Below are 25,507 nucleotides of genomic sequence, written 5' to 3'. Positions count from 1 at the left end.
TAGGGAGGGAAAGGCATTGCAGGCAGAGAGAACAGCAGGCACAGCCTAAGGATGCTGTGTCACATGCGAGGACACTGAGTGGCTAGTGGCCAGTGCATGGCACATTTGGGGGCATGTGACAAGAGATCAGTGTCAGGCAGGCTGGGGCAGCTGTGCAGGGCTCTCTGCTCATGCTAACACGTTTGGACATTTGGAGTTGATTCTGTAAGTGTTGAAGGGCCATGAATTCCAACATCAGATCATCTGGCTTAGAGCTGAAACTGCTTCTGGCCCCATCTACCCATCACCATGCTTTGTGGGGGTAAATGTGAGTCTCAAGGACACATACTTCTTGTTTTGAGTAAAGGGACCACTGGTCCGGAAGGAGCATTAGCTGTCCTGTACAATCACTAAGGACCACTGATGAATGAATACACCAATCTTTAGAGACCAGGGTGGCTCAGTCTCATAACAGATACCGGAACAGTAACAGGAGCTAATGCTTAGCTAAGTACTGTTTTTAGCCCCTGCCATGTATTAATTCATTTCCTTCTCACAATAACCACATGAAGTAGGTACTATTACTCTCTTCATGTTACAGACAAGCAACCTCGTGCACACAGATGTTAACTGACCTGCCCAAGATCACACAGAGCTAAGTAAGTGGTGGGTTGGGGTATGAAACTGGCTGCCCCTTAAGTTCCGGCTTTAAGCTGCATACTGCCTTGCCACTCTTTGGGAGGGGGAGTAAATGGTGCAACTTGAGAGTCTCTCATGTCTCTCATTATCCCTCCATCAGTTCCCCTGGATGCTTAAAATCCACTGTGACAGATCCACCCATTCATTGACACTTTGTTTTATTAGGAAAGGTCTAAACCTTGAGGATCCAAAAAACTGAGACCGCCCCCTTCCCATCTTCAAGTTGTACACAGAGTTCAGGATGTGAGGAAGGGTTAGGGGCAGACAGCAAGGCAGGGGCATGTCAGTGGGATCTGACCAGCAACTGAGGCACTACAGAGACTCTGAGATGGCCGAGGCCACAGCTTAAGACTCTGCTTCTATTCCTAAGATACAAGAACATATAAAACCAGTGTTTCTCAAACTTCAGTCCTTTGAAGTACTGCCTTCACAATTTTGCACATATTCACAGGCTGCTATATACTTATGATTTCTGTCTCAATTGGTTTTTTTCTTAAATAAAATTTAGAGGAAATTTTTATATTACTACTATAAAGGGGAAAGGAGTGCCATTTGCCATAAATAGAAAGGTAGGGTAAAAAATAAACAGGGTTTTCAGGTCAACTGCCCGTGTTTCTAAAGTTTTATTGGAACAAAGCCATGCTCAATTGTGAAGCTCTGAAGCTGCAATAGTAGAGTTGAGTAGTTGCAAAAAATACCAAATGGCCTGCAGATGCTAAAATATTTACTGCCTGGCCATTTAAGAAAATTTGCAGACCTCTGAAATAAATACAATCCAGTCCTACCTAGGTATTGTTGCCATCCTCTGTTAAAAAGAGAGATGAGCAGAGATTCAAGAAATATTAAGGCTGTATTGGCATCAAACTGAGATTTTTCTCACTGGTAATAAAAAGACAATAGATATTGAAAAGGAAATACTTTATCATTAAATGAGTAGATACTAACTCATGCCAAGTTCGTTATTCCCTAAAATTACATTTCATATCACAGCATGCAGTTTACACTTAAGGGAATACAGAATTAAACTAGTATACATATCAAATCAAACCACACATACAATTTTTTTTTTTTTTTGAGACAGTCTTGCTGTGTTGCCCAGGCTGGAGTGCAGTGGCTCGATCTTGGCTCACTGTAGCCTCCGCCTCCCGGGTTCATGTGATTCTTGTGCCTCGGCCTCCAGAGTAGCTGGGATTACAGAGGCACACCACCATGCCCGGCTAATTTTTTTTGTATTTTTAGTAGAGACAGGGTTTCACTGTGCTGCCCAGGCTGGTCTCAAACTCCTGACCTCAAGTGATCCACCCACCTCAGCCTCCCAAAGTGCTGGGATTACAGGTGTGAGCCACCATGCCCGGCCTATAATTGCAGAATATTTGATTTGGGAGTGAATACAGGTGAAGATACTGAAAACTGTGTAACCTTAAATGTGTGCAAGAAGTTCATTGTTTAGAGAAGCAAAGGGTAGTTGAAAGGATGCTGAGAATTAGAATGAAGACCCATGGGTGTAAACCAGCTGTGTGACCTTAGGCAGGTCTCTTACCCTCTCTCAATTTCAGGAAACTGAATCAGAATATGATTCCTGTCCTACCTGCTGCACGGGATAACCTGAAGTCTTGGGGCTCTTGCCATCGGTAAAGCCTCTTGTGACCATGAACTACCACCGCACCACTGATGTCCTCCCCAGCTTTCCTCTCGGGTGACTAACAGCAAAAGCGGTCTTGCTGAGGAGAACACAGAGTGGACAGGAGTTGGCTGGGAGAAGGGACATGATGGATCTGGAGGCAGGCAGGCTACAGAGTCCCAAATAAGGCAGAGGAGAGATGGAAGGTACCAGATGAGCAAAGAAAGGCAGCTGCTGGGAGGGCGGGGAAGGGGAAGGGAAGGGAAACTGCCTCTGTGGTGATTTAGCTTGGGCTCAGTACCACTGGAAGACCCCGATGGCCTCACCTTGAGCTGACTGAGGCAGGAAGGGGACCAAGCATCCTTTCTAACACCCCAGTTCAGTTTTCTCCATGGAGTTGAGTTCCAGGATACCAGGATCCTCTCCCATTCTCTGATTACACATGTCTCGGCATCTCTGGGCAAATGAGCCATCTGGCTCCTGGTTTAAGTAGCCAAGAAAGGTGGATATTTATTTTAGAAACCATGCTTGCAAGCTTTATTTTTAAGGCTGTGACATAATATTTGGGGCTGCACTTCTACGTTCTAAACAATTCAAAATGAATAGAGTCTCTACTTTTAACTTTTCTCCTGAAGTATAATCCAGGCTGTAACTATAATAACACACAGCTGTGGCAGCAGCCACAGTGGCAGCCAAACTGTGTCACCACAAGAAGCAGTGGCAGAGAACCACTCTCATTCAACACCTACTATGTGCCAAGCATGGTGCTAAATGCATTGCCCCATGAGGTCCAATCCACAAAACAATCCTGCAGCATTGCTATGATAATCTCCACGCAATGGGTTAGTTCCTTTCATGTGAAGCAAAATTTTGCCATGTGCCCAAGTTGAGACAGCTAGAGGTGAAGGCTGCATTTGAACTCAGCTCAGGCTAACTTCAAAGCCCTTCATTCTTTCCCCTGTGCTGCTCTATTGTGTAATGGAAATTTCTCATTTTTCTAAGGTGAGAATGTACTGAGTGTCCCCACTCCAGGAGACAGGCAGTGGGGAGAAATGTGTCAGTAAAGCTGAAGGAATGTTAATACTTCCTTTGCAGTCTGAGTGTTAATGGGCTTTGAGTCCCACAGTGGCACTGACATCACCGGGCTGCTGGTACCCAAACAGAATTTTTATTTTTTAAAAAAAAAGTAGAAAGGGGCAGCAGATTTTTATCTTCTAGCTTCTAGGACATTTTTAGATATAAAAGTAGGAAGTTTCCAGCCTTTCGCTTACTTTTGGGAGGCTCTTTGGGGATTTGTGTGCCGCAGAGCGAGAAGAGAAGGTGGGGGTTAATGGTAGTCTCTGGTGAGCAGAACGAAATGATCACAGTGAACCTTGGAAGCAAAGTAACAGGCTGGGATCTAACACGGGAACAAATGAAGAAATAAACTAAAATTAGAAAGACATTAAGTGCCCTGATGATGATTTTTATGTAATTTCCCAACTACACAGGGCAACCTACAATATGAATTTCCCTGTTATTAAGCCAGTAAAATCCAGCAGTAGAACCAATGAGCACATCAATATAATTTGTGCGCCAGCAAAGGTGATTCTAACTAAGGTTAAGTGCCTTCAGTCCAAAAGGTTTGTTTTAATCTAAGTTGAACAGTAAAGGGGGAATGACAGAAACACAGAACAACAAAATTCTCCCACAGAAGTATCTAAGTGCCCGTACAAAGCACATTCATTCCATCCAATCGACCCATGGGGACGTTCACGTCTAAAGTATAAACTGGAATTTAGAGACTTTATGAAAAGCTGTTTTTAAGCTCAATATGCCCCAAATGAAAAGGTGTCAATGAGTACTTAGGGACTCTTAAATTCAGAGATTATTCAATTGCTCTGTTCTACAAATACAGTTATGAAACTGTCATAGGAAAAAAATGCTGTGAAATAAACGTTAAAAAGCATTCTCAAACAAAATCAGACATGTTTTGCTCATCACTCAAGGGCATGGGCACATAAACATAACCTCAAAGAGAAATACAAAGAGGCTCCCCTGCATGAATTCATGGCCAGTGGTTTTCAGAAAGAAAGGAACTAGGATGAGGGGGTGGCAGCAACAGTACCTTCCATAGTGTTTTTGTTACAGACACAGGGAGGGGACACCCACTCTTGAAGGAGGCCAGTGACCCATGGGAACCTAGCCTAACCTCAGGGGCATCCAGGGTATACTACTGTCCCTTCCTCACAGCACCCAAGTCATAATTCTGGCCTAATTCGTGTCTTCCACTTTCCTTTTGACCTCCTGACCGCAGTATCTCCCCTATCCCTGGACCCCCTTCTGTGATAGCTAAGGTTTGGCAAAGGTAAGGTCCAAACCCCAACACATGTCCATCTTTGCTTCTCCCTCTTAACTGGGCTTCTGCCATGCACAACTACCCAAGACACCTGCTCAGCTCAGCCTTTTTCACTGGCAAAAGCCCTAGAAGATCTAATGTCTTCTGGGGGAGGGAACCGGGAAGAGGAAGCAGCTTATGGAAACACTGCTGTCTAAACAGGATTAAAAGCATCAATTCTCATGTCACGCCTGGGCTGTTAGGCAATACCGATGTTCCTCTCATCCAGGTAGAAAACACAGCCTCAAAGAAGTTGAATAACTTGTTCTGGGCCCCTAGAAGATAAACGAATGACTACAATGTGAATACACACCTAGAATTGTTTGGCCTCTGACAACTTTTCAGACAGTAAAGCCAGGGAGAAGCTGGGTTTGCCTTTAAAACTGGTCACATTTAACCACTTGATCATTCTAACTTCACTGAGCAAAGCTTCATGCTAAGTTCAGGGGCTACAAGGTGAGAAAGACATGATGCACGCCTTTTAGGAGTTTATAATCAAGCCAGGGAGACTCACTGGTGTGTGAAGAATCATACTATCTGGATAATATAATAAGTTTGCGGTTCATGGAGCTTTGTGCAAAGCACTGTGAGAACATGAGGTTGGGGAGGGAAGAATGAATAACTCTGCCTAGAGTGTGGAATGAGGCTTACGGGTGGCTTTATAGAGGAAATAACATTTCATCAGGCTCCTGGGGTTCAACTGAAGGAGGAGGAGGTGAATCCTCAGAAAAATGGAGACACAGGGCTCCTAAGTCAGCATGGTGTAGTGTGTCTGGAAGCTGGTTGTGTCTTCTGGTAGGAGATAAGCGTGGGATGGGATCACAGAGCAGCCCTAAGTGGCATCTGTGGCCACTGGATGAGCCACTTAAAGCAGATGTTGGCAAACCATGGCCTGTGGGCCAAACCTAGTCCCTCACCTGCTTCTGTAAATAAAGATTTACTGGAACATAACCACACTTGTTTGCTTATGTTTTCCATGGCTACTTTTGTGCTATCATGGCAAAGTTAAGTCATGAAGACCAGGACAAATATTTTCTTTTTTTTGAGACAGGGTTTTGCTCTGTTGCCCAGGCTGGAGTGAAGTGGCATGAAAATGGCTCACTGCAGCCTCAACCTCCTGGGTTCAAGTGATCCTCTTGCCTCGGCCTCCTGATTAGCTAAGTAGCTGGGACCACAGGTCCACACCATCACTCTCAGCTAATTTTTAAAAAATTTTTGTAGAGTTGGGGTCTTGCCATGTTGCCCAGGCTGGTCTCATTAAACTACTGGGCTCAAGAGATCCTCCCATCTCCTTCTCCCAAATTGCTGAGATTGCAAGTGTGAACTACTGCACAGGGCCTCAAAAATATTTTCTAAAATTTCAAACATTTTTTAAAAAAAGAGCTGGTTCTTTTTTGTTTGTTTGTTTGTTTTTTTTGAGACGGAGTCTCACCCTGTCGCCCAGGCTGGAGTGCAATGGCGTGATCTCGGCTCATTGCAACCTCCGCCTCCCAAGTTCAAGCGATTCTCCTGCCTTGGCCTCCTGAGTAGCTGGGATTATAGGCACGCCCCACCATGCCCGAAGAGCCGGTTCTTTTAAAAAATGGTTTGCTGACCTTTGGCTTAACGATCTGAACTATTCATTTGAATTTCTGTAACTGACTTAAATGCATATGATCAGGCTTGCTAGGGCTTTACTCCCATGGTTTCTAAACAGTATCATCTTAAATCTTCTTTCTCATCATGGACCATCAGCTATTATCTATATTATAAGCTTGTCTGGACATTTCTTTTATCATCCAAATGTTATGCCTTCATTTATTGTTTCTCTTTTTCATTAATTGTTTTTATTTCACGGCTTTGCCACATGCTTTCCTCTTCTGACATCATTACAAACCTCCCACGCCACCAGCAGAAGTTCATCATTCAACTTTGAGTCCATTTGCTTCCTTTGCCTCCGTCTCCAATTCTTAGTAAATTTTTGTACCACCTTTAGAATGCTGCTAAAAATCGATTTTTTTTCACTTGCCATTACCATGTTCAAATTCTATGCTTTGACAGACAGCTACTTCTCTGCAAAAAGGCTTCCCTAGTTCTATAAGCCCTTGGAAAATACAAGGTATACGCAGCAGTATTTACAAAACAGAAAAAAAAAAATGAAGAAATAAGCATACTGTTCTGGTAGGGCACGTTAAAAGATTTCTTTTACTTGTAAATCCCCTTACATACGTAAAATCAAATTTGATCTGTAAAAATTAAATTTGCACATGATTTTCTAGGGGATACATCTCTAATATAGAGCAAGGAGTATGGTTATTGTTTTATTAACCACTGGCAATAAAATAGAGTGGAAAAAGGAACTCAGAGTTTTAAATGCTGCTTCCTATGGCACGCAGTATATATATTTCAATTTGAATATAGACTTTCTCATCAAACTGCCTGGTTCCAAATCTCAGCACTGCCCCTTACTAACTGTGTTACCTCAAGTTGATTAATGTCTCTGTGTCTCAGTTTCCACATCTGCCAAAAAAAAAAGATGGGACTTGGGAAGGAGGAATTATAACTAATCTATCTCATAGGATTATTATGAGGATCAATGGGATAAAGCATTAAAAGTGGTTAATGTAGGCCGGGCGCGGTGGCTCACGCCTGTAATCTCAGCATGTTGGGACGTCGAGGTGGATGGATCACGTGAGGTCAGGAGTTCAAGACCAGCCTGGCCAACGTGATGAAACTCCATCTCTACTAAAAATACAAAAATTAGCTGGGCGTGGTGGCAGGCGCCTATAATCCCAGCTACTTGGGAGGCTGAGGCAGGAGAATCGCTTGAACCCAGGAGGTAGAGGTTGCAGGGAGCTGAGATCATACCACTGCACTCCAGCCTGGGTGACCAAAAAAAAAAAAAAAAAAAAAAAGTGGTTAATGTAGTACTTGGCACATAGAAAATACCCTGTCTAGTTAGCTATTACTATAATGATTCTTAAATTTTCCCAGTTTTTACCCTTCTTTTTTTCTCCCACAGCATAAAGAAGAGTGCCTTGGGAACAGCACTGTGGGACCTGACAAATCATGGTGGACATTTTTTTGCCTCCTGTCTTTCTGATTCCCCTCTGAGGAACATTTTCTTCCACACTCCCCACCCACATGGTTTGGGTGAAGTCAACCTCAATCCCGGGCTGTAGATAATGACACATAATCCAGACCTGGCTAATCACAATATTCTATCCCCCGCCCAAAGCAATGCATTCATAGAGGGGCACATGACCCAAGTTAGGCCACTGAGAATCTGTCCCTTGGCTTTGATGGAACAATCGAGATCTAAGAGTCTCTCTTTTGAATGGGTCAATAGATTATCAGCCTAGAGCTGTTGGTGCCCTTCTTTGTCAGACATGGGGAAAATCTTCCTGAGAATGAAGCCAGCACAGCAAAAATCAGCTGTGAGAGACAAAGAGAAACAATGCCCCGAAAACAAACATGTGCCCTTGGATCCAGCATATTACTCTGGACTTTTCAGTGACATGTGCAGAGTGTTGTAGCTTAAGCCAGCTTGGGCTGGGTTTTCTGTCACTCTCATCTAAAGGATTCTGACACATACAGATGAACTGACATGTCCTATGGCTAGAACAGAATGTGCATCTTGCTAATCTTGCTAGTGCAGAAAAGGCATGGGGAGGAGAGGTGGCCGACTTCACTGTATTCTTGGTTATGTCTTCAGCCAGTTGGGACAGCTGGGAAAACCGTTTCATCTTTCTGAGTCCTAGTGTACTTGTATGTCAAATGAGAGAGGTGAGTGAAAATCAATCTCTAAGATCCCTTTTCACTTCTAACATTCTACGAGTATCTATTATTCTTGGGTTCATTTCAGTTGCGTATACTGTGGTATAATTGGTTACTGATTCTCATATTTGCCTGCTTCCTTCTGTTTCAACTTTAAAAATATCCTATTAGACTCTCAATCTCTATATTCCAAGTGTTTATTTCTTTCCCTTCAATTTCCTTTTAACAAAAATATATTTATTTTTGTGTACTTGGACATAATGATCCCATTTTCTTCCCATTTCTATATTTTTAAATCTAATTAAGGTGATAAGCTCCTTGAGGGCTGATGCTAGAGTTTTCCTGTGGGTGTAAACATTATTTTTTTTAATTGCCAACCAAGCTGCCAGTTTTTACAGAGCAGCAGGATATGGGTTTTAAGTAATGTAAGCAGGAAATGGGTCTCCAGCCCACACAAAATAATGCAAAAGTACTGATTTTCCCCGAGACCACATCTGGCTTACTCATTTATAATTTCAGCCTGAACTGAAATTCTCCCACAGAAATGCTGTGTGACATCCGTGTCTACAGAACATCAGACCAAAACTGGAGCAGTAGGTGATCATCCTGTGAAACTCACATACAGGAATAATCTGGCTATTTCAGGTTATCATACTTTTCTCTTCAGTGGTAGGATTTAGAGCCTGAGCCAACTGAATGTTAGCTTCCTATCTTCAAATGTATGGATTTTGAGTAACTCAATGGCTCTAAAATTTAGAGGGAGGGAAAGGAACTGGATGAAATGTGGTCAAGTGACCGATCACCTGCAGATGGAACTGCCTAGGGGAAAAAGAGCTTCCCAGAAGGAATGGCACATGCAGGATGCTTTGCTGTCTGATGACCCAGTCCATTCTCATTCATGAGGACTCTAAATATTAACAAGACGTCCATTCCAAAAGCCTTAATGGGTTCTTCTTGGCAAATAAAACGACCTGGAGGCAGTGGTTTCATAGGGTTGGCTGGTTCAGTAATTCAATGGTGCTATTAAGGGCTTGATTTCTGTCTTTCTACTTTTCCATCTACAGTGCATGCTTTGTCCTACAGCTGACTTCCCTGGGGATTGGAGGATGGCCACCAGGGTACTCATGGCTACCGGTTTCCTTGTTCACATGCATAGAGGGAAGGGTACTTCTGTCCTGATATTCTACGCACGAGTCTTGAATTCCCTCTCACTGAACCAGCCTAGGTTACATGTTCACATATGTGGTTGGAACATAAAATATGCTGATTGGCTTTAATTGACTGAGTGGATCCCAGCCCTGAAGTTTTCTCTGAAGCGTAGAAAAGAAAACTAAAATCTGAGTACAGTTAGGAAAGGTGAAGGGGCAGGAGTACAGTTAGGAAACGTGAAGGGGCAGGAGTATAGTTAGGAAAGGAATCTGGGTGGGCTACCGAGAAACATCTGCTACAATCCCTGAGCAACAGCTCTAAGCAGAGGCAAGGTTCCCAGCTGGGCACCCTCAGAGCAGTGCCTCTGGCTGGCTCTAGGGGCTTTCCCTCTTCAGTCATTTCACCCAAGGGTCACGTTTCCCAGTTCCAAAATCTAAGAGCTCCTGATTCATAGCATAATTCCTCCAACTCCATTAGAGGATCATGGTTGGGGTGCCTGGCTCTTTGTCCCATGCTCTTGGAGGGCAATAGCCATGTCTTGGGTATCTCCAGGGTCCCCATGCAGCACCCAGCCCACTGCTCACATGTGCACAGCATGCCATCACCAAAATCCCCCTGTGATAGAGTGACAGGAAGAGCAGGAGTCCCACAAGAGCGTCACTGGGCACATATCCCCATGACATTCCCAGGCTTGCTTGAGCCAAGCCATCCACCTAATACTTTCTTTTCCGTACATTTCTACATGTCAAAGAGAGAAAGAGCAAAATTTGTTGCAGTGTATATATACTCTGTTTACACTAAAGCCTGTGTATTTCAAATCCTTCCCTCCTAAAAAAGGGCAAATTATGACTACTGTTAACATTCATGCCTATCATTTTATCTTATCCTTACTGATACAGGCGAAGATCCTTATATCCATTGTCAAGATGGGGAAATGGAGTCACCATGTGACTGTGCGATATGCTTGAGTTACTGCTAATGGCTCTGGGATCCACAGCGAGTCAGCCAATGCTTTGGAATACAAATCTGCCATTCACAACACCTAACTCCTGCCTTTCCACCAACTGTCACTCAAGTTTCATCTCAAAATCTCCATATCAATCCCCATTTTCACGTCATCTCGATTCACACCTACCCTTGGCAAGATATCATTAGTGTCATGTGTGAATTCCACATGACTGTGGAAGGTGAGCAAATCACAGAAATAAGGAAAAAGGGAAAAGGGTTTTTGAGACTCCACTTACATTCTTTGGACATTCCCACTTCAAAGCACTTCTGGAGTCGACAGTATTGGCATCGATTCCTGGTGACTTTATTAATAACACAGTTCTTATCTCGGTGACAAGTGTAAATCATATTCTTCTGAATACTTCTGCGGAAAAAGCCCTGCAAGCAAGCAAGAAGATGAGAAAACTCAGTAAAGCAAATGAGCTTAATCAGGAATCAAAGCCAACCTTATCAATGCATTAATTGCTCTTTTTGCATAATGAAGTGATGGCAGCAGAAAAGTTAACTTACATAAACCTTAAAATCCTCATGAGATATCAATAGCTTCTCCCTTTGTTGCAAACCCAAAAGCCCCTTTTAATCAAAACTAGACATGACCATTATTATCTTGCTAAAGGAAAATTAATTCCAAGTTGATTTACTTGGAAAACACCAGAGTTGGGTTCCCTCCAAACAGGCTTAGCTTTCCTAACTGGCTCCCTTGCTGACCAGAACAATTTCAGATGAGCCCACTACCAAGAAACCCAATATATGAGGATTTTTACCCAATAAAAGAAATTATTGGCTGGGTGCGGTGGCTCACTCCTGTAATCCCAGCACTTTGGGAGGTTGAGGCAGGAAGATCATTTGAGGTAAGGAGTTTGAGACCAGCCTGACCAACATGGTGAAACCCTGTCCCTACTAAAAAAAATACAAAAATTTGGCAGCCACAGTGGCGCACGTCTGTAATCCCAGCCTTGGGAGGCTGAGGCAGGAGAATCGCATGAACCTGGGAGGCAGAGGTTGCAGTGAGCCGAGATTGTGCCACCGCACTCCAGCCTGGGTGACAGAGTGAGACTCTGTCTCAACAAGAAAGAAAAGAAAAGAAAAGAAAAGAGTAGAAAAGAAAAGAAAAGAAAGAGAAAAAAGAAAAGAAATTATTTGCTTAATGAGAGAGTTGGTTTTCTCAAAGGAGTCTACTCTGAGTTCTTTTACATAGCTCCTCTCACAACATCTAAAATACAATTTTAAAAAACTATCCAAAATTGGAAACAAGAAATAAAAATGAGTGTCTGCCCATTTAATGGCATATTAGAGCTATGTTGTCCAACATGGTACCCATTAGTCACATGAAGTTACTTAAATTAAAATTAATGAAAAGTAAATAAAATTAAGAATTCAGTTCTTTAGTTACATTAGCTACATTTCAAATGCTCAATAGCCACATCTGGCCCATAGCTACCATATTAAACACCACATATATAGCATATTTTCATCATTGCAGAAAGCTCTATTGAGTAGATGTACTACAGCATTGACTGACAAGTCTACCTAAGTGTCATCTAACACTCACAGGAAATATAACTTTGTTTGACTTACTATTTGCTATTGATTGGACCCAGATTCTATACAGACTGTAGAAAACTGGTAAATTACACTTAATTTTTGTCTAGTATAGGTGCAAAACATTTCTGACCAGATGAACAATAACCCCAAATATTATTGTTTTATTGCCCTGTAGGAAATGAACCATTTTCTATCTAACTTTGCAATCTTATTCTAGTATTCTCTTTTCCTCCACTCCTTTCTCTCGTTTCCTATCTACCTGAATATCTTTCTCATATCTTCCTTTAAACCAGCTTTGTCATCCCACTATTCCCTTCGTCAATGAGTTAAATACATTTTTGGCATGTGCTTACTAAATGCTTGAATGAGTTTTTTGCTTTTTAACTTTTTGAAAATCACATTTTGACAAAAGAAGCAATTTACCCTGATCTTCTGTGAAACACTGATGAAATAAAGCAGACTTCAGGCTCCAGAAGCAAGGATCCCCAACTTCCTCTTTGTCTTCCCTGTTTCTACACACAGCTTTGCAGACAATGGATGATCAAGTGATGCTTGCTGAATACACAGAGGAAGGGTATACCTGCTGCCTTTTCTCTCTTCTAAAGGCCTAAGAAAAACTTCCACGTCGCTATGAGTATTAGGAGTGAGGAAGTCTACCTTGCCAGTTGTGATGTGGCTTACACCAACACCAGAAACTACTCTCTTGAATGTAAGAAACACACCATCAAATGCGTTGAACAGAAACTAAGAGCCACCATCTGAGTTCAACTTTCCCTGCAGTACATTAACGCTGTGGAAGCCAGAGCTAAGAACACGCAAAGCTAAAGCACATTAGCAAAGAATGCTCGTGTAACACACATTGTTTAGGATACTTACATGGGCACCCTAGGATTTTAACGTCTAAATAAGCATATTTTTACTGGCATGGTTCAACTGTAAGCACCTGGAAATCTTGTTTAAGGTTGCAACTCCTGTCACATATCCCAGACACACACATTTTCCAAGAAAACACAGCTTATTTTTGGGCTTCTGGAGCTACAAATACGCTTAGAATCTAAAATAACAGGTTACCAATATTGTGAAATCCTCCCAGAATCTGTGCAGAGTGGTCACCTAAAACCATGTCTTTCCCTACAAAAAATATAACTGCGGGCCACCTTCTGTTGCCAGCTGTAGAAACTCAGTTTACAGAAACCTCCATCGCTCTTCTGCCGAGAAACACTGACACAATGGAAGACACGGTCCTTTACACATGGGGGAAGAAAATGAGGTACGGACAAAGGTGACCCCCTCCATTTATTAAAAACCAAATACTCAGTTCAGCAAACACTTCGTGAGTGACCGGGAAGGAGAGAAAAACAATCTCATGATGCTCAAATGAAGGAAGACTGGAGAATTAAAGAACTTTATATGTCACTAATTACCCAGTCAGCGTGGTTCCGTAACAATGACGGCAGAAACTAAATAGGACTTCTTGGTTTTCCAAATCAGACTTTTGGCTGGATTTCAGGAGAAGGTCTAAGTTTCAGTAAATCATTTCCACCACGCTAGAACACTTGCTGACTAAAATATATGCTAGGAGGTATTTTTATACATGGGTTGAGTAAACAGACATGCCCTCCGAGCCAAAGAGAAGTTTGCATCGTACAAATTCTCCTCCTCCTTCATTGGTATCACGAATGGTTATATTAACCTCACTCCCTTCTGGATCACTGCTTTGAGGACCCAGTGTATGTGGCAGGTGAGGGCAGATATCCTCATACACCTAAAGTTTACTTAGCTAAGATTTCAATTGAGGTTGATTCCTCCTTTTAACACTATTTAAAGTGGAAACCATTTCTCTCTGGCTTACTTGGAAAACCAGATCAACTGTCAATATTAGAAGGTACTCATGAAGTAAGAGAAATGCAAACAATACAATAATCAGATGTCATTTCACTCCTACTAGGCACTGTGTCTGCTGCAGGCCAGGAGCCCCCGCCCTCCTCACTTCTTACTGAAAAGGGAGCTTGGCAAGCATGAGACACACATCAGCACTGACTCAAGATTTTCTGTTTGAAGAATTCAGAGAAAAAAATAAGCTTCCTATTATGTGACCGATTTAAAGCCATGGATCTGCGCCACCTAAAATTAGAACCCTCAAACTTCGTGACAAAGTTTGGGATAGTTATTGAAGCCAAGGGATGGGTAGACACATCTGGAGGAGAGGAGATTCAAAAGTTGAGCATGTACAGAGGATGAATTCAGTCCCATTTGGAGGAGCAACCTGAGAGGAGAGAGCAGAGGTAGGACAGGTCCAGCCCTGGATTAGGAGTTGAACGCCTGGGCTGCAACCTCCTCATGGTCACTAAGAGGCCTTGAGTGAGTCACAACCATGTGGGACTAAGCTCTTTCTTTCCCTGAATGAGGGGTTGGGCAGTTTACTTGTAAGGTCCTCTCTAGTCACAAATTTCTGGGATTCCAAGTGTGTCATAACACCAGGAAGTGATGAATTGGGTAGCTAGAGAGTGAGACTTGGGGAGTTTCTGAGGGCAAAGAAATTGGCGAAAGAAGAGGTAGTATTTGCAGACTAAGGAAAGAGAGACCATCCACCTGCATGGGCAAGAATAGCAACTTTTGGAAACCAGTCTGGGGCTTAAAGGACACCATCATGAGGGCCTTTATATTTATCTGAGAACTGAGTCATTGCAGCACCTCAGTGAGGGCCTCAGGCAGGTATCTGTGCTGGACTGAAGTTGGAATGTTTCAATACTATCCCAAGTGATTGTGGCTAGAAGTCTTAAGATCTAGTTTTCGGCCAGGCGCGGTGGCTCAGGCCTGTAATCCCAGCACTTCGGGAGACCAAGGTGAGTGGATCACCTGAGGGTTGGGAGTTCGAGACCAGCCTGACCAACATGGAGAAACCCCGTCTCTACTGAAAATACAAAATTAGCCAGGCATGGTGGTGCACACCTGTAATCCTAGCTACTCGGGAGACTGAGGCAGAAGAATCGCCTGAACCCAGGAGGCAGAGGTTGCACTGATCTGAGATTGTGCCATTGCACTCCAGCTTGGGCAACAAGAGTGAAACTCCATCTCAAAAAGCAAGCAAACAAACAAAAAAACACCACCTGGTTTCCTGCTGCCAACTCTGGAACTGCTGACACCATAATTTTACTCTTTCATTTTCTGGGAACTTCCTTTTCTCAGCAAACCCAGGAAAATTCTATGAGGTCACTTTGGCCAGGAAGCCTTCTCTGACTGATCTAAGCCTACATGGATGCTTCCTCTCCTAGGCAACCATGGTATTTTGCTTTTCCTTCCATGTTATACCTATTCAAGGGTGATACTTAAAGTCTTAAACAATAGTACTGTCTGCTTTAGAGGTTCCATAGGTAACATGGGGGAATGCCAACCTGTGGCTGGTGGCCACAGCCTCAGGGAGCCCCAATAGGCGTTGTGCATTTCTCCATTAAGGTGTCACAGTGCCACCAAGTGTGCCATCTTCCTTGCTGATACCCATGCCTCCCTGACAGGGGAGTAGGATAGGGATAAAGGCTGGTTCCTAGGAACCTGAGCTGACAACTTGGTGGACCCAAGGTGGCCTCCAGGCAGTGCCAAATATGACCTCCCTGGAACTAAGTCAGTACAGCTGGATGGAGGGAGGGAAGACCCAAGGCAATGGTCAGGCAGAAACTGGCAGGAAAGTGGTTCAGTTTTTCAACACCTAACAAATTTTGTTGGGACACACCAGCTGAATAGCTCGGGGCTGGGACAGAACCTGACACAGAAAAGATATTTAATTAATAATTATTGACTAACAATTGTTAGTCAATTGTAATTGCAACTGTAATTGTAATTGTAATTGTTGATGAAGTCCTAGCTATAACCAGAGCCAGAGTAACCATCTTGGATTATACCTTAGTTTCTTAAATATATTCCTTGAGGATGATATCATCTGTATTTAAGAAATTAAACAATAAGATTTCTCAGCTGTTAGTAGCAGACCCACTGATTTGAGTTGGAATCAGGTCAGTCAGGGCCTCCATTGGCTAACTGTGACTTGTGCACGTTGACTATGACTTTCGTTATACATCATAGCTTCTGCTGGCTAATCATGAATTCTGTCGGTCAAACATGAGTTTTGTTGCTTAATAATGAATTCTGTTGCTTAATCCTAACTTTTGTTGGTTAATTATGACTTTTCTTTATTAACCATGGTTTCATTAGTCATGACTTCTGTTGTTTATGATAGTTAAAGCCGTTAACGCAATGAACACCAATTACCTAGATCGGAAAGACAGATCTGTGTTACAAACTGAGTCAAGCATTTTCTAACCGTGGATTTTTCAACCTTCCTACGTCATGCTCTTCGACTGCTGTTATCAAAGAACTGAGGTACAACCAAAAAGGATAAAAAAAACTCACATGGTGGAGAAGGCTATACATGCATTAGAGTCATTTGGTTCGTGTATTAGCAGTAATTACGGAACGCCCATATCTGACTCAGATTACTTCTGTCTCCCTGAGGGTATGAAGTACCACTGTTCCCAGTCATCCCTATTATCTACAGTGAAGAAAGAAGCAAAAATCAAAAGGAGGGATAACTGTCTTTTTTATACCTAAATATCCTATACCCAAATACATAAAATTTATAATTTTCTTGATGGACTCATCTTAAATCACAAATCGAGAAAGGACATGGAGAAAAGTGCCTCATCTCCCTGCACTCCTGCATATTTTGATATGGAATTGGGTTAGGCCATCTTCCCTCCTCCGATACCCTCAAATTGTTGCTCTAGATTTTTTTTTCTCCACACATGAACCCTGCTTCACCTTCTAATTTTCAGATGTTATCACACAAAATAATCTCCACTATCTTCCACAGGGGATGATTTCTGTTGGTTTAGATACCGGTCTAGTGAAGTGTCTAGTTCAGGCACATGTGGATTTGAACTGTGACTCGGCCACTTACTATCTGTATGACCTTGAGTGAGTTCTATTAAGACCTCAATTTCCCCATCTGTAAAAAAAAAAAAAAAAAAGAATGACAAAGTACCTCATGAGAGAACTGTGTGTATCTAAAGAGGGAATGCATGCAAAGTGTTAGCACAATCTGGCCACAAAGCAGGCGTCCAATGAATAGCAGCTACTGTTACTGACAAAACTTCTTTCCTCAAAGCATTTTTCTGAACAATTTCCCATATACATTCTATGTTTAAAATAAAGATCCCCAAATAGTATAGGACAGTGTCCAACCTCTAAACAATATAGGCTCTTGGGGATGGACAACTTCATGATACCAAAGGCCATCTCTATATTTAATTGTTCACTTTTTGATTCATTCACTCAATGCCAATTAGAGTAGATGCGGTAAGCTTTCTTGGAGCGTACATAAGTGGTTCCTGTCCTTTCTCAGTATAGAAGAAACAATAAGTCAAGTGAACACTATGTAAGATGCCACCAAGCAGTGTGATAAGAACTTTTATGGAAGCAGAAAGTGAAAAAGTGTCCACTGTAGTGCCTGATCCACATATTGTAGACACATAAAATATTTATTGAGCAAATAAAGGCCTTAGGAATTCAAAGGAGTTAGAAGGGAGGAAAACTGGCACTTGATCTCAGCTCTAGTGAAAAAGTAGAATTGGAAAGGCAGGCTTTCCCCCAAGAATATTATGGGTAAGCAACAGAGGTCAGGAGTAAGAAAGTGCAGGGAACAGCCAGTGGTCCACGTTGGCAGAGATGTAAATGATGGGGTGGGGGGGGCGGGAGGTGTAAGATACAGCTAGAAGATGGGGCTAATGTTTAAACAGGGGAAGATCTTAAAGGCCGTGCCAAGTGTTTACTAGAGAGATACTGTACTTGCCTGTGCAGTAGAGGGCTGAATTATATTCTGCCAGGATTGTCCGGGAAGCTGTGATTCATTGACTTCGTCACGTATCTATCTGAAGTAGATATTGAGCTCTGGGAATCAATACAAATACCTAATAGCCTGAGTCTGCCGTTGGGTCTAGGCAGGAATGTAGTCCAAGAATCCTTGCTTTCTAAAATAACAGTGCAATCTGCTGACTCATATTTAATCATACATTTGCTTGTGAGAATTCATACTGTGGTGTTTTGAATGGAAGTTACTTTTTAGCCTTAGAGCCATTGACATCAGGTTTAACATGTGTGGAATGTGTCAGGATTGTTTGAAGAAAGGAACTAAGCAAAAGATTAAACAAAAATTTTTAAGGCAATTTGGCACTCTATTTAGTTGTAAAAAGCATTGGATCAGGGGAATCCATCCAAAAAGTGGTGTGGAAAGTACATCTATGTGAGCTGGGCTATTGCAGAGTTCATTTCTATCCCATGCAAAGTTCAAAAGGATCATTTCTCCTTCTGGAGCAAAAGAAGGAAAAGCATTACTTAGTCATATTTTCCTAAGTCATTAAAAGATTCTAACCTCATCTGAATAAAAAAGTAACCAAATGACCAGCCCAGGTAGTCATTCGGCCATGCAGCAGGCTGGAACTCTGTGCGGTGTGACCCCAGGCCAGCAGAAAGCTTCCAGTAATGCTCATTTCCAGCCAGTAGTAAATGCTGCCAGTAGGAGGTGAGTGTGGAATAATCCCATCACAGCTACTCTGGGAAACATGGTTTTTAAACCAGGAAACACGTTGCCTTAAACAAACAAAAAACACCCTCCGGAGTGAGTGGAAGTCCGTGCGTGACAACGTCTGAGAAGTTATTAATAGCAAAATTTGGGGCGAGAAAGAGAAAAGTGAAGACCTTTTCACCCCACTGAAAGACAATGGGTGAGAGGGAGGGAGAAAGTAGAAAAACAGCCTATTATTTTGATGACAGCGAGCTTCCTTCTATGCAGGGAGGGTGGACATAAATGTAATGAAAAGAACAGTGAACAAGTCAAGTTAGAGGGGGCCAAACTCCGGGACACAAAAAAGAAAAAGACCAAATCCATACTCCAAACGAGAAAGCTGAGTTGTCTCAAGGGCAAAAGCTCAGAGTTGTTTATTTTTGTTTAAAAAAAAAAAAAAAAAAGGTAACAAATCCCCACCAGGACACGGTTCCAGTGCTGGGGATTTAGTAAAGGCGTAGCCATGGCTTCTATAAGGTCTGTTAGTCTATAAGCACCTCTTGCCTGCTAACTTGGAGGGTATCTTCTGGCCTTTCACTGAGAACTTGACCATGTATTTTAGGCCTAAAGGTCTCCTTTCAATTCCCTTGGTCTAGAAGCTTCCTCAGCACACTTACTCTTACCATTAGAAAAGAAAGCCTGAATTTTGAAAATATGCATAGAAAAATGTCCTACAAAAGGCAGAGATTACAGATTTATCAAAACATCATCACTGTGAAAGCAAATCTTTCAAGAAGAATATGATTATAATATTTTCCTGGATTTTGTCAAGTGAACCCCTGAGAGCTGAACCTCTGTTAGACCCAGAGACAACAGCTCTCAATCCTTTTAATCCCCAATTAATTAAAACTCCCTGAGAATACCAATGAAAAGGTGGCCCATGTTCTTAACTGAGAACCTGAACTCACATCATCAGACATCAAGGTCTAAACTTCCAAAGTCTATGATGTCCCAGGAAGGGCATGAAGCCAATGTATTCAGTTCACAATGTTCTTTATTTTAGAGGAACATGAGCCAGGGAAGAAATGTTACTAGGTAACGTAAACTGGAAACCAGTAGTAAGGAGAGATTACTCAGTTGGATAAAATGTCCTTTAATTTAGGTGAAAATATATCTTTTTCTATTTCCAAAACATGACCTTGGATAACATATTGTTTTAAATGACCAGGTATCATATAGGTCTGATGATCATAACCCCACTTTAATTGGTAGGCAGCAAGTCTACCAGGTTTTGTGACCAACTATCTCAAAACAAAATTTTCAGGGAGCAAGTTTCGTAAGGCAAGTAAACACTGCTAAACTGTTTTCGAAAAGTGAAGAATTGTGTTCTGGGCAGGGCATGTGACTATGCAGTCCCTCAGGGCCTTGCACCTAAGGGCCTGGAGCTTGGTTTACTGCTCTGCTGTCACTGTCCTAAAATTCAAAATAATTTTATTTTTTTATTTTATTTTTGAGACAGAATCTCACTTTGTTGCCCAGGCTGGAGTACAGTGGTACAATCTTGGCTCACTGCAACCTCTGCTTCTTGGGTTCAAGCAATGCTTGTGCCTCAGCCTTCCAAGTAGCTAGGATCACAGGCACCTGCCACCACGCCTGGCTAATTTTGTAATTTTAGAAGAGACAGGGTTTCACCATGTTGGCCAGGCTGGACTTGAACTCCTGGCCCTGAGTGATTTGCCTGCCTTGGTCTCCCACAGTGTTGGGATTACAGGTATGAGGCACTGCGCTCAGCCCTAAATAATTTTTGAATAAGAGATAAGCATTTTCATTTTGCATAAAGTCCTGCAAATTATGTAGTCAGTCCAGGCTATAGAATATCATCTACAGCAAAAGTGTTCCACCTCTTTTTCCTTTATGAGGACATGGCAGTCTTGGATAGTCTCTCTTCTCTTCTGGTTGACCCAATGTCTACTTTAAAGACTGTAGATCAGACAGATTTAAGTAGTTCACTGCAAGCACACTCATTCTCCCACAGGATTCCCTTGGGATGCCTCTGAGAAAATCCACGACCTGAGTAAGAGCTAGAAAGAAAAACCTTTCAGGAGGGCTTTTATGTTTTACTACTGGGCTTCATTTCTCTAGTGGAAAAGGGACTTGGGGGTGGGGGTGCAGGGGGAGTGGGAGAAGCCAAGAGATCACAAAGATCTTCTTTGAAACTGGATAAATTTCCTTCGAAATAGCACACATATCTAGGCACGGTTTCAAGAGGATATCTAAAAGCTCATCATAAATCCCCTAGGTGTCTCTGACCACTACTTGGGAGCCACCAAAATAAAGGTGACTTAGAAAGAAGGGAAAGAGTATGAGGTTGAGTAGTTATCCAAAGGAATTTCTGTGCAGTAGGCTGAATATCATAAATATGATATCTTGGGAACTACTTTCTCTCTTCTCAAGAGTTTGGATTAAGATGTGGCAGGAAGAAAAACTGTATGACGAGGGAAACAAAGCCTCTAAAATGGAAGATTTCGCTCTTCTCCACATGCTTTCTTTAAATCTGGTCTTGAGAATTTGAACCAACTAAAGACATCTGTTTTCTAAATTACTTGGGTCAGTTATTTTGTGCCCTCCCTTGGTGAAATCCATAGTTACCAATCTATTATCAGGATTACTCTAAGTATAACAGGGCAAGAAGCCAATGAATTTTAAGTTTTTACATTTTCAATTATTTTATTGAAAAAAAAAATGCAACAAAATAGTTGCTCAGCTGCAGCCCAGGAGTTGGTGGACCCCAGCTGCTTTGCACATTAATTACTAAATCTCATCTGGACCCAGATTAAATTTTCTCATCCGTACTGAAAAGGGGGGAAAAAACGGTAAGCAGAAGGAGAGAGAACCAAAACATGCTCAAATATATTGAAACTCTTTACCAAAGAGCATGAATTTTAAAGTCTCTTTTGGAAGTTTGGTATGCAACATTTGGCCATTAACAAAACCAGGACATGGCTCTATCATAACATGCTGGTTGACGGCAAGGCACATCACCATGGCAATGCTGCATATTGCATAATTCAAAGGTCACTCACAGACCCAAATAATTATGATGTACTTGTATTGCTTTATGATGTTAAGGACCTAAATTAGTACAGAAAAATAAATGCTTGTCTAGAACTTGGTGCATTTTTCCCAAGTCTATTTAATTTTCAGGGCCATGTTGGGATCTTCTCACTGGAATTTTTCTCACTTATACATGGTTCCATCCTGACCCTGGAATAAAAAGGAAAAAATCATAGAGTATATGAGAATGGGAGAAGGAAAGCTAGTCAGGTATTTACATTGAAGTCAAGTCTGACAACTGAAAAATAACAGAGATTTATTGGATGTAGCCTTCTGCTTCTCTTCACCACAGACACTGCTCTGACAGTGCAAAAATCTCATGAAGTTTATTGAGAAAATATTACTTAAGCTCCAGCTCTCAAAATGGATTCTGTCCTTGTATGGAAAAGCTGTGGTGAGTCCAGGCTGACGCCTGATAATGCTAAGAGTATCGACCTCTACACACTGAGATCAGTGATGAAATGGTTTAAAACCCACCTGCCCCTCAAAGTTGCTCATGCCTTTGTCCAGTCATGCTTACCCAGGCCCCCCAAACCTAGAGTGTTCTCTCTCTGCTTGGTGCCTTTCCACAGACCCTATGACTTGAAAGTCCTTTCCTCGCTTTGTCCTTTGGCTCAGGACTGTTCATGCTCCAAGATACAGCCCCCAAGAGGGGTCAGGCTCCCACCAAGCCCCCACGACCAGCATATGCTGTTGGACCACTCACTCTACAACAGTGCAACAATCGATCTTTGTGTCTCTTTCTCCTTCAAAACAGGAGTCCTTTGCAGGCAGGGATGCAACAATCTTTTTTGTGATGGAGTAGGGCAACTTTTATAATTAAAAAATAATATCATATGGATATTCCATGTAGAAGGAAAGGGAAGAAAAGAAAGATCAGCAAAGGAACCTAAATTTAAACCAAAATACTTTATATGTAAGGAAAGGAAAAAGGAAGTGATATTTTCATTGGTAAAACTCTAATATAATAAATTCAGGCAGCAACGTTAACTTAATGATTTATCCCAAATTCCCCTCTTTCTTATTCCAAATTAGCAAAAAAATAGGCTCAAATTTCACCCACAGGCTCCTCTTTCTTGATCCTTAAAATTAAAGTAGCTATATTATGTCAGCACAGTGCCAAGATTTGAAATTAAATAGGTCCCCAATGCAAAAGAAAAAGTTCTTTTAAACAACATGAACTTGTCTGCAATTAGCACATAATAGCTTCCACCTAAGCACCATGCTATATGAAAATACACTCCTGGAGCTGCTGCTGTTTCAGACACCTCAAGTTTTGCCCTTTCTGAAGTTGTTTTGTAGGAGAACATTTAGCAGAACACACACAATTAATTTTTTAAGTGTTACCTCTCTGCTTTTCCATTTCATATCTGACTTTAGTTGATAAAAAGAGGAACAGCCTTTTGACTACACTGGAGAGAAGGGGAAAAAGAGTCTCCATAATAAAAGAGGTACCTGCCAATTAGTTAGATTGTTCTCCAGTTTTCAATTAAAGGCAGCCAAATGGATGTAGGGAGACCTGTTTTATTTTCCCTGACAGAGCCCTTATTTTTAAACTCTTAGCTTCATTTTCCAAAATTGCTGGCTTTAGACAGAAGAAACATATATCTTGAGTGAAAAGCTGTACTGTTCTTCCTCTATTTCCTGTATCAAAATTACATTTTTCTCCTCAGTGGCTACTTCCCATCTGGCTCCACAAAGCTTTCTGCTGCCCAGGATGGGCTTGTTAACGGATGGTGGTCCCTGATGTTATAACCCACTCCAAAAGATGGGGTGTCAGATCCTGCCCCTGGGCCAGGAAGCCTCATCTAGGAGCTTTGGGGCTGTTTCAACCTAATTTTGCTTTCCTCAGGTGATCATTCCATGGAATGTCATTTACCCTTCTCGTTTTCTCCAGAAGGACAAAAGAGATAGCTTAGGAGGGAGTGTTTATTTTGAACTCATCCAAAAGCACTTCAGTCTCTCCTGAGCATCTGCCTGTGGATGAAATTTGGGAATCATTTTCCTTAGATGAAACAGGACTGAACATTTCCTTAGACATGGCTGGCCTTCTTCCTTGGAACACACACATATTCAAGATTGATATTTTTATTCAGAGTTTTCTCAAATGAATAATTACGAGATGTTCACAGGCAGGTGTAGGAAAAAGAGCGGGGTGGGGGTAGGGGCATAAATCATGATTAAACTACATTTAACCACCAAAGATCTGAACCACCTTTTGCTAACAGCTTAGCAGTTTTGTTTCTGTAGGATAGCAGTCCCTAGACTTTGGGGATTTGTGGGGCCAATTCCCCATACTGTCAATAATAGTTACAGCGGCTGAATAAATCCTTCCAGATTGGACCAACCACTCTCTCCAGGCTGGAAAATAAGCCTGAATCACATTATCCTGGTAACTTGAGATTTAACATATCTATAGAGGGAAGATATAAAGCTTCATATATTAATTCCTATTTGTTTTCAACATCACCTGAAGTTTACTTGGTTCAGACCAAAGATGGCTACAAGAGACACATTAGAACAGAGCAAGACGCCTTAGTGAGCATTAGAATAGATCCCGTGAAAGCACCAGGCAGTGACACAAATGTAATGCTTTCATCCTGCCAAGAAAACAGAAAGGGCTTTTAGGAACCCCTCAGAAGGAGATTCTGAATTAATCTGTAATTTCAGGTTTCCAAATGGCTTTTATGAGCTTGCTTACCCAAAGTATTTCAGAACACCATCTCTTTTAATTTTTAATTTTTATCCGCGCAAAGCTCCAAAAATACACCGATCTGAATCATTGCCTCTCATCTTGTTATCTTAATGGGGGAAGGCTAGAGTGTCATGCTGGCCATTCCGCATTAGGTGTCCTCATTTACAGATTGGAAAAAAAAAAAAAGTGCCGGACATAAATTATTGAAAATCTATTGTATCAGTGTGTGTTCTGTAAGCATTCACTACCGGCAAAGCAGACAGATTATTTTTCACTTTTAATTGTGTTGATACCTTATCTGCTTTGTTGAAAGCAGAGAGTGGTAGGTGAAACCACATCACACGCTGAGGAACAGAGAAGCGATGGGGTCTATTATTTAAAGCCGAAGTAACCCATTTAGTGGACACAACTTTAACACACTTCCACAGAAGGGGAAACCTGGAGTTGCTATTTACATCTGTAATATGTGTCTGTTACTGTGTCAAACACGACTGAGGGTAGCACAGGGCCAGGTTCCTTAAGGAAGCTCTTAGCTGACTGCATCAGGGACACCAGACACTTCACATCACCATCCCAGCACAAAGGGAGAGAATGTGAGTGACTGAGCAGGGGAACTCGTTCAGCATCCCTCCTCTCTCTCCTCTCCAAGTCTCAGGTGTGTTGTAAAGCAATGTAAATCAGAGGTCATCATAGGTATACCTGACCTAATCCAAACCTTGTCCTAATCTAAGAAAAATATTTACAGTAAGAAAAATATACTTAGATAATAAAATTAATAATCTGTGATTGGAAACTGATCGAAATAAAATTATACATAGGGATACAAGGATTATTAGAAATTCAAAATTAGCCCTTCTCCCATTGTCCCTGAAGACCATCATCAGGAAATGCACATATGTGCTGGATATATCAGAATGCAGCCAAAAAGTACCTCACCATTATCCAAATTTAAAAGACCCTTCCAAACTCAGCAACTTAGGAATTCATTTGGGTGAAGTGGCAGATGAC

The 25,507-nt window shown here is 41.9% G+C and overlaps 1 protein-coding gene across 3 annotated transcripts in view; it reads right to left on the bottom strand.

Moving 5' to 3' along the window:
* RARB (retinoic acid receptor beta) overlaps positions 1 to 25,507 on the bottom strand; it is a 771,255-nt gene that overhangs the window by 86,857 nt on the left and 658,891 nt on the right. For all 3 annotated transcript variants that reach the window (XM_017955965.2, XM_003895181.4, XM_009201805.3), the window contains one exon: positions 10,826 to 10,967. In XM_017955965.2, coding sequence (XP_017811454.1) covers positions 10,826 to 10,967 — 142 coding nt within the window. The remainder of the gene's footprint in view (positions 1 to 10,825; positions 10,968 to 25,507) is intronic.

The sequence above is a fragment of the Papio anubis genome, chromosome 2 (assembly GCF_008728515.1).
Source record: "Papio anubis isolate 15944 chromosome 2, Panubis1.0, whole genome shotgun sequence".
Classification (NCBI taxonomy): Eukaryota; Metazoa; Chordata; class Mammalia; order Primates; family Cercopithecidae; genus Papio; species Papio anubis.
Note: the sequence above shows the minus strand (reverse complement) of the source record. Positions and strands in the feature narration are given on the sequence as shown.